Consider the following 10,697-nt stretch of genomic DNA (forward strand, 5'->3'; position numbering starts at 1 on the left):
TATCCTTGTTACCTGTTTTGTTGTTCACATCATGAACTTCAGATAAAAAAAAAAAAAAACTTGGTACTTTCGTTCCTGTCCAAATTTCGTTGCATTTTTCTGTTCTCGTGATTCAATAATTAATAATATTTTGAGTTTTGGAGGGAATAAAAACAATTAATTATTTTCCTGTTTGTGTGATTTCGTTTGCAGTACCATGATCCTGTGGAATTGGAATGAATATCCAAATTTGCGGAGATTCATTATCTAATTTACAATGGTCAGCGCCAGTTTTACAAAACTACTCTTGACAAAAAAATACTTTTCGTTACTTATCTTGTAAAAATACTCTAGTTTTCATTGAACTCCTTGACAAGATACTCGAGGAAAATTAATTTTTATTGTGTATCTTATCAAAATACTAGATTGAAACTAATTTTCATTGTGTATATTTGTTATACATTATTTTTCATCTTCACGATTAATCGATCTTCTCATCATTCATCTTCTAATTAAGAACTTGTATATTCACAAACATTAATAACTTGATATGTCTAATAACACAGTTCTTAAAAAATTATTCACATGATATGCAAACTTTTCCAAGATATAATTACATGTTCTTTTCAATAATTATTGAGTAATAGAATTAACAAGTATTTTCACCGAGAATAACTCATGCATGAAGAAATGTGTTGAGAGACTCTCAAAACCTTCTTATTATTATTTTTATAATTAAAATATAAAAAGTTTCTCAAAATACTATCTAAGATCAAGTCAACAAGTAAAGAGGATAAGATAAAAATCACTCTTATGAGACCAAGTAAACAAAATTGAATTAATTAAAATAATTATTTAATAATGTTAAATTAACTAAAAATAATTTTCTAAACCTTAATTAAATAAATACATTAATCATTTTAAAATATCACTCAAAATACAAAACAATCTTACTGTAATGGAAATTAATTTTTGTCATATCAGTGACAAGAATATCAGAAAGCTGCTAGAAAATAAACAATTAAGATTCACATAGAGAAAACAATGAAGAGTAATGTTTCTATGAGGAAAAAAAATAGTAAGATGTTTGAATGAAATGAGAATGCACCATAAAAGAGTAATGTTTCTATGAAGAAAAAATAGTAAGATGTTTGAATGAAATGAGAATCTGGGATAGGGAGATTCGATGTGAAGATCGAATGGAGAGTGGGGCAGGGGAAGAATTTAAAAATTAAAAAAAAAAAAAAAAAAAAACATTGAATATCATTGGAGCATGTTTCAAAATCAAGCCTGGCTACTGTTTTTAAAATTGTTGAAAATGGGCTAGTATGTTAACTGTTAAGCCCATATAGAGTCCAATTCAAACTGAATCCACTTTTTTATGTTTTCACGTAAAGTAAATGACCAAAAAGAAAACGTGACCTGACAAAAAAAACAAAAATATATGAATCGAAACAAATTTTGACATGAAACAATAATTAATCTTATGATGAAAGGACAATAAGACAATTTAGCTACGAAATTTCGTGCTTGTTTCTTCTTATTACAACACGAAGGGGTAGAATATCGGTATACATGTACAAGGACTAAACACAGAGTAAAATGGAGTTAATTCTTCCTCCTATCTTTACTTTTAGCTGTAAAAAAACTATTTTAATTTTTAATTAAAAAACTTTATATACTGATTCCTTAACAAGTATACTAAAAAATGACCGTAAATAATCTTATATGATTTGATAAGGAGGTATAACTAATTCTCACCTAATCAATTCCTATAGGAACAAAATATTATCTCTATTTACGAACTTATATTTATGGTAAAATTCGCATTTCAATTCACGATCAAAAAATTCAAGCACCAAACCACTTAATTAATCACTTTTTATTTTAATTAATCATTTTAATACATAACACATGCGGTATATGTTTTCATTTAACCCATTTTCATCTTCTCATTGTGCCTTTTCAATGTCACTTATTCACTTAGAGCATATAGTATAGATAACTTAGCTGCTATTTACATATAGGTATGAGATTAATCCTAGTCACGATTCGCCAATTCTTTTAATAATTAGTTTCAATGCCTTTTTCTCTTGTTTTATACTTATACACAATAAAACATACAAACAAATGTTTATTCATTTTCATACAAAATTATTTTACATTATTGTTCTGCTAAAAAAAATTAATAATAGACTTTTTATGTCTAGTGTCAACTAAACGACATAGAAAGTAACGTGATAGCATACTAGTAATTATGACAAAAAAATTTATGATAAATATTGATTTATCTATCATGTTATTTCTATGTTGAGTAAGTCAACATCATAAAAAGTGTTGATCTAGATTTGATATCAACCTTTTTATGATAGGTGTTGACATACTTAATATAGAAAAAACATTCTATGATATGTGAATTAACACCCACCATAGAAGTGTTATAATTAGGGTCTAGAGTACGAATTTAGTTTGCACTCCCGTCTTCGTCCTATTGTTTTGATAATTAATCCAACTAACTCCCAAAGGTGTAATGATGCTCCCAGGTTTCGACGACCCTGTGTGGTGGTTTATTTTGTTTGAAACCTCACTCTCTCACTTTCTCTTTTTATATCGTGCATTTGATATACTAATGTGTTTGGTTTGCATTGTTTTTATAATGTTGAATGATTTAGGGGGATTTTTAGTTTTTTAGATTGGTTATTCATTAAAATGTTGTGGATTTGTGGTTTTTGGGTTTTTTCATTTTGCATACCAAGTTCGTAAAAGTATGCAAATAAGATGTGGTTTTTAAATATGCATGATATATTTTGTGCTAGTTTGGGACTAATTTGAGGTATTCAGTTGGGTTTAATTGGAGTTTTTCAAGGTTTCTTTGATGCTTATAGTGGGACTAGATTGGAGAGCTTGGAAGTAATGGTTATTTTGACTCTATTAGGGCTGATATGGGGCTCTTTATAAGTTGTGTTAGAGTTTATTTGAGAGCTCCAAAACAATCTCTTATGAATATAAGAATTCACCACTTTAGGTACTAATTAAATAAACCCAAAATTTATTTTGGGTTTATTTAAGTTGATTATAACTTATAAAATATAAAGTAGAATTATTAACTTGAAAAGATAATAAGTGTTATAATCTACTTAAATAAATTCAAAATAAATCATGTTTTTAGTTAATTAGAATATGACTTAATAAAAATTTTAATTTATACTGAGTAATTTTATTTTTAATATATTAAAAATATAGAAAATATTAGTTGGACAATGCTAAGTGTATTAAATATTTCTCTCAGATCCCATTGCAAAATATTTGACATTAATTTAAACATTAAACATCTTTTAGGTACCACTGGTGTTGATTTAATGGTGAAGGGTGGGAAAAATACACAGGGTCTTAAGTTTGAATTTTGTTACTGTAAGTGTAATTTAATGAATAAAATAAATATCTTTTAGGTATCCATAAATTTTTTTACCTTTATTACAATTAGTAATTTTATTTTAAAATAATTCAATAATATACAAATTGTTAGTTACGAAATATTAGGCAATAAAAAAATAAATAAAAAATTTGAATTCAAATATAAGTTTAAACAAAATTAGTTGTTTGTTCTCTTCTTCAACATCAGCAAGCTTTGTGCGTTTGCTAGAGCTAGATATATGTGGCTGTAGGGACATAGAGGAAATAGTATCTACAGAAGAAACACAAAGGAATGTGATTAAGATTGTGTTTCGCAGCTTGCAGCGTCTAAAACTTGGAAACCTGCCAAAACTCTAGGCCTTCTGCCAGGGTTATTATGATTTTGATTTTCCGTTATTTCATGAAGTATTCCTGAAAAATTACCACGTGATGGATACATTCTCTTATGGATCTTCATATACTCAGGAAGTTGGATAGAGTCATCATGGTAATTGAAAATATCACCAAGAACATAAGGATGGGAGATCTGAATGCCACTGTTCCACTATGCAAAGGAATTGTATGTAAAAATTTTCATTCCCTATCAATTTGTGCGTGAACTTTACTCAATTAGAAAGACTAAAGCCATTATAGGAGTGAAAGACAATTATGTAGTAATTAAAGATAAAAATTAGATATAATTTTTTAAGTGTAATTTGTACCGATCTTTAATCAGAGTAGGAGTTTTACTTCAATAATATGCGTAAATGTATATTAATAACACTTGCATTAAATACACTTACATGATACTGAGGTAAAACTTCAACTCTAATTTGCAAATAGCACCAACTGCACCTAGAGTTATATCCATAAAATTCGCATAAATGTATATCAACAAAATTTGCATTAAATATACTCGCATAATATCAAGGTAAAATCTAACTCTAATTAAAAAATAATATCAACTGCACCTAAGAAATTATACGTAAGTTTTCTTCTTTAGTAAATTGAAAAGACTATACCATAAGAAGAGACATTCCTCTGTCAGCAAGGCTTATATCATGGACAACCATGAAGTTTTGATGAGACGAGCGATTTGCAAATCAAAATGCTTCAAGTGATTATTGAAGAGAATATAACCTTAAGTTGACCTATGATTAAGGTGTCAATTGGATAGTTTGGATAAATTTTGAGCTGGATTACAAAAGATGGATTAAAAATTCATTTATATTAGAAATGTATTGAAAAATTCAACTAAGAGCCATCTAATTAATTATTTGTTAATCAATTTTTTTACTGATAGATATTCAACCTATATGTTTAAAAGCATATTCTATTTTAGAATTTGATTTTTATTGATTGCAACATTATTGTCAGGGGGATCACATAGTAATGAAGTAGCAACAAGTAGAAAAAGAAATGAGTTAAATGTTTCATTAACCATTCATTAATCACAACAACTCAACTCATTTATTTTTGCTTACTAAAATGGATTAAGTGAATTGGATTGAAGTATGGATGCATTGGTAGAATATGGATTAATTTGCCGCCCTTATAAAAGATGTAAAAGTCAAGGTCTAGTGTAGAGAGAGAGATATATAGTTATCTAATCACATCAGTATACAATGAGTTACATTATTTCTACAAATACTTCCCAAACACTTCAAAATTTCTATTTTACTCTCGTCATCTGACTCATTGTCTATCTTATCATCATAGGCTTCTCTCTTCTATTTCTTTAAATTGTAAAATGTTCCACGAATATGATTTATCTTACCTTCAACTGAATTTGTTGACTGATTACCTTTTAAATTTTTAACAATCATGTATTGCTTCATTTACTCGCGTGAAAGTAATTTTCAGTTGTTTTTTCAAACATCAGAGAGACACTTGGATGGATCAAGCAGGATCAATGCACACTGAGATACTTCACCAAAGAAAAACACATTACTGTTGAAGGTTTTCAAATGCTTCTAAGTCTTTCTCCCTCCAATATGATGCACATATTTCAAAATTTAAAGGAATTCACAATAAAAAATTGTGACTCACTGGTTGAGGTGTTTGAATCACATGGAGTGAATGCAAAGAAAGTGCACGCCATGATTCACTGTAAGCTAGAAGCAATGAGTTTGTATCCTCAACCAAAATTGATCCACATATGGAAAAACTACGATGGAGTTCTGGGATTCCAAAAGCTAAGAGTACTAAAAATTGAACACTGGCAACTTGTGTAGTTTGTTCTCTCCATCAATTGCCAGAAGCCTAGTTCAACTTTTGCACCTTCGAGTGTATAGTTGCCACATGATGGAGGAAAGAATTACAAAGGAAGATGAGAAAACAGAAGGATCAAACAAAGTTGTGATTTCATTTCCACTCTTGAACCAGCTGGAGCTTCGTTATATTCCCAATCTCAAATGTTTCTGCTCAGGAACTTTCAGTATTGATCTCCCATCTTATGATGAAATGATAATTGAAAAATGCCCCAAGATAGGAACCTCAAAACTCCCCTTTGTCTCTATGAAGACAAATTAATTCAGGGCTGAAGACAGATCTAAAATAAATTAACAAAGGAAAATCACCCTGAAAGGTAGAAGATAATGATGATGAGCACTTCAATGTGCCTGAACATTACGAAAGCACAAACATTCAAGCATATTCTTCAATTATGTTGAATCTTTTGCCTTTGTGGATTTAGAATTACTTAACCCTATAACTTTAAATTCGCTATATAAATCAAGCGTCATTTGGGGTGCTCACACCCTCAACGAAGACTTGTGCTTTTCTTTTAATTTTATTACTATGAACCTGTGCCAGATTATTGCTCCTTGTTTCTATTTAAGACATGCTCTACCTAGAAAACACACTCAAGTAAATAAAAGATTGTAGAACTGCTAATTTGGTGCAAATATCCCAAAATATTGGTAAGTAGAGTCTAGTTACACTCCACTTGGTAGGTATACATATTACTAAGACTTGTGTAAAGGGGATGCTCTCATTGGTCAGCAGCTGAACCTACATGCTCTCAAAAATAAAAATAAAAAACTTGTCTCCCAGTCCAATACAAGCACGAGTAATGCATGTAACTGGTATGAAACTAGACTTATTCTTTATTAGGAGGAACTCACTTTCCCGGGATTAAGGCCTTACCTTATATTTGCCAAAAAAAAAAAAAGACAAGTATCTAGATCCATTTCTAATTAGTTTTGGACCTATAAAGCAGAAATTGTGTGATTCATTTAACACTGGCTGGCAGAACAGAGATTACTAGACAAGACAAACAGCAAAATGTATGATATTGTGCAAGGGATACCAAATCATAAGTAAACAAGGTATACAGATACAACTACAAAATTCCAACTTCACATTGTTTCCAGTGGTATACATATTTTTAGAAAAGAATAATGTTTCAATTCTCATGTATCAGAAAAATGGCAAGCATATATATGAGTAAGGCCTGTAATCATGCGTTTCTGAAAACTTACTGACACGCAAAAACAATGGGGAACTAAAAAGTCCATATATTACAATTCTCCAACATCAACAACCAAAAAATTTCACTAAGAATTGATTCTAGTACAGTGTAAAAACTATCACTCTATAAAAGCCAATTGATAGTAATGTTGCCAAGCCATGTGAACAATGGGAACTGAGCCAAAGCAATAAACAGCAAGAGATAGTGGTGTCTGCTTGAGTCATAACTCCTGACCTCTGCAAAAAGGACTCTCTTCATTGTTTTCACCAAGAATACTCCCATGCATAAACAGGTCCATGGCATCAGAAAGTAGTAGGAGTAGCCCAATATTATTCTTCCAAGAACCGCTAAACATATGCCAGTGAAAGTATACCCAGCATACGCTATAATGTCCAGCAGGGGTGCTTCCCCACTGCCCAATGAAAGCAGTGTCACCTTAAGTAGTGCGGCTTGCATAAACCAACCAAGCAATCCCTTGATGAATAACAAGTTCAATGCTTCTGGACTAAACCTGGACACAAATATAGCATCTTTAATAAACCACGGTCCATGACAAACTATCGGGAAACATGGGATAGACCAAAGAGAGTAAAATGAACTGCAGAAAATTTCCAGAGTTTCTAAAATCTAAACTTTAGGAATTTCAAAATAACAACCACAATGAAAATATAGTTGGCAATCTTTATAATATCTACGAAGCTCAACACTTCTCTGGCTTCCAATAAAGTTCTTAAAGCTTTTCAGTTGGTAATACGACATAAAATATATTTTAAAAAAGAAAGAAAGAAAAAAACTTGTACACCCAATGCATTAAAAAAAAGAAAGAAAAAGAAAGCGGTACAGAAATAAACACAAATCATACACTGATGCCAAAACTTGCAACAAAGTTGTCAACATTCAAAACTGCTAATACAGTACCATGCATTTTCTCGCAGCAGGCAGGTGACAATTTGTAGTCCCCTCCCCATAACACGGTCACCCACATCATACCAATCCTCTTCACATAATGATTTACCAACACTTGATTGCAAATCAATTAAAACTCATAGCACAAACTTGTGACATTAAGAGGAAAATAGATTTCTCTATAGTTGAAAACACAGTTATTCTATCCATGGCATTTCAAGAGTATAAGTATAAACAGGACAGTGAAAAGAAATATTTCTAACAATAAATTTGAGAAGAATAAGTAGAACACGTGTCAGTAATATACAATTGGATGAGGAAGAAGGGGAGTATTTACTTTCCACGAAGACCCAATGAGAGGCCAGCAAGAACAACGTAGGTACCAAATGCCATTAATGGAATGTATAGATCTGGTGCATTTATATCATAAATTGGTGGCTTATAGGAGAGCCTACCCCCAACAGGCTCAGTAATTCTAGTCCAATGACCCTGAACCAGAAAAGAAAAATTAAGCAGCAAGGAGATAAAATAAGATATAAGATAATCAAATGAAAATTTAAGAAATGCAAAAAATATTATGACAATACTGCTTACCCTGTGCAGGAATGGGAACAAGACCACCTTCAATTTGTTCTTAACATAGTGGTCATTCACTTGGAAGTAGTATTGAGGATCAGAGAAATACCGACTTATCTGTTATTCAATAAAGAAGATTAATTTACAAATGAAAACCTTGTCTTAACATCTTGAGAGACTATCTATACTTTAAGTACACATAGATAGCAAATCAAAGTCCATTAAGCTATTTAATGACATTCTTCAGCTACATTTGTGTACTGTGTATCCCTCCAAAATCAGTTTATCCTAAATTGATTGATATACAGCCATTATCTAAGATGAGAGTACAGTCCATCTGAGAACTAAATTTTCAAAGTAAACCACGGGACATTTGCAAATTTTCTTCAAAAGATTAAATGAGAACTTCAGACACTAAAGTGTCAAGTTGTTCACAGCATTAGTTTCTGGAAATCAACCAATAAGTATTGCTAAGATGATATACGAACAGCTTAAAAACAGCAATTGAATTTTTTTTTATGCAAGTTTTTGCTGAAGTTTTTGAGACATTTTAAGCATGAGAAAGACAGGGGAAAACAATACAATTTGAAATTCAAACTCCAGACAAGGAAAATTAACAACTACATACTCAAATTGATCCTCCAAGAAACCAAAGACAAGTTGGTATTCCAAAGGTTTTGGATATCAATTAAGCCCGTCAAATTTACATGAACATAAATATAAACATTCAATGCCTCTTTGGACATCAACTTAGACCCTAAATGCTTATTTTATGCTATGAGAAATGAAGTCAATGTGCAGAAACCTAAGGAGGAACACCTTGTCCCATGTATCATTGAGCGACCAATTTAAGTATCTATTCAAATAACAATTTTAAAGAAACTTTAAAAGATCTACCACATCAACCATATGACAAATTAAATTATTGGAGAAAAAAATACTAGAATGCTACTTAGTCTTACATTGCTTTGGACATACTCTGAGCTCGATCCTAATATTTTCCCTCCATATGCACCCAATCCACCTCGAATGAGTCCTGAACCAGCAACATTAAACGCATTCCCAAAAGGATTTGGAGGCAAACTTGTTTGAGGCTGCGGTACCGCAGGTTGGGATCCAACATTATTGTACATTCTCACTGCCAACACATACAAAAAAAAAAAAATCAGAAGAAACTTCAATGTGCATATAAAATCAACACCAACATTGCATAACACACAACAAAGCAAACCCTCTTCACACGAAAACCCACTATTCCCAAATGCTACGCGATATCCATTTAAGACACATTGTCATACCATAACACAAAAAAACCAACAATTAACAAATCATTACAACAATCAAATGCATCATAAGGTCGAAAGAAAGAGTATAAGAACACAAAGGACGAATGACAGAGAAGACCCCATTTTACCAAAATTTATACATTAACAAATAAATAATTCGAACACAAATCTTCATTTACTAATGATTTGAAACGCTATCAGCAACACAAATACACATCAAAACTATAGTAGATTCAAAATCCATATATAAAAGGGGCAATGAAATTCGAAGTGGCGTGCGAAATGGAAAACGACCCAGTAAGCAACTGAATGAAAAGTTTCAAGCTTTAAACCCTAAAGAGAGAGAATAGGGGCACAAGCGATTATGGGTGTGGAGAAAAAGGAGGAGAATTTGAATAGATATTACTGATTAATAGGAAAAAGTAGAATTAAAAGCTGAGAAGAGGTTTGAAGAATAAGAAGTAACCTATTGGGGAAAGGAATCACGGTGGAGGGGAAACAAGAACTACGGCACCGGCGAAGAAACTGAGATCTGAGAACAGAGAAGGAACACTTTGCAGAGGCAAAAACGGTAACAGGACCAGCTTTCCTTTTTTTTATATAAATATGGAATATGGAAATTATATTAACTTGTGTGAGTTGAAAAAACAATAGTTTTTAATTGAAAGTAAAAGATGATTAAGAAATAAATAAATATCATTTTAAGCTCTCAAATTTAGAGTATTAGTTTTTTATCTTTTAATTTTAAAATTTATGATTTTAGTCTCTCTATATATATTTTTTAAAATATTATTTTGATTTTTTTAAATTTAAAATTTATATTTTCAGTTCTTAAAATATAAGAAATTAAATTTCACCAAAAAAAAAAGAAATTAATATTTTAATTTTTCTCAATTAGTGACTATCAGTTACCTTATTATAGACTAAAATAATATTTTTTTTCAAATTATAAAGATTAAAAAATTAAATTTTAAAAAATAAAATAATAATTTTTATATTTTAAAGATTAAAATTACGAGTTGTAAAATTGGAGGACAAAAAAATTATATATCTTAACTTTGAAAAACTAAAATCATAATTAAGTT

General features: G+C 30.6%; 1 protein-coding gene across 1 annotated transcript; it reads right to left on the reverse strand.

Moving 5' to 3' along the window:
• Positions 1-6,689: 6,689 nt before the first annotated feature.
• LOC109818792 (uncharacterized) lies at positions 6,690-10,219 on the reverse strand. Its single transcript, XM_020384318.3, has 5 exons — positions 10,079-10,219; positions 9,289-9,464; positions 8,345-8,443; positions 8,088-8,239; positions 6,690-7,355 (listed from the first exon to the last, which is right to left on the reverse strand). The coding sequence occupies exons 2-5, from the start codon at positions 9,457-9,459 to the stop codon at positions 6,968-6,970; spliced, it is 810 nt and encodes a 269-aa protein (XP_020239907.2). The 5' UTR covers positions 9,460-9,464; positions 10,079-10,219; the 3' UTR covers positions 6,690-6,967.
• Between the last annotated feature and the right edge of the window lie 478 nt (positions 10,220-10,697).

This window comes from Cajanus cajan, chromosome 2, assembly GCF_000230855.2.
Source record: "Cajanus cajan strain Asha chromosome 2, NIPB_CcT2T_4, whole genome shotgun sequence".
In the NCBI taxonomy this organism is placed as follows: Eukaryota; Viridiplantae; Streptophyta; class Magnoliopsida; order Fabales; family Fabaceae; genus Cajanus; species Cajanus cajan.

Coding starts and splice junctions, on each gene's coding strand:
- LOC109818792 (XM_020384318.3), bottom strand. CDS start 9,459: ATGTACAATAATGTTGGATCCCAACCTGCGGTACCGCAGCCTCAAACA. Junction 8,240..8,344: donor TGTTCCCATTCCTGCACAGG/GTAAGCAGTATT, acceptor TTTCTGGTTCAG/GGTCATTGGACTAGAATTAC. Junction 7,356..8,087: donor TCATTGGGTCTTCGTGGAAA/GTAAATACTCCC, acceptor ATTTGTGTCCAG/GTTTAGTCCAGAAGCATTGA.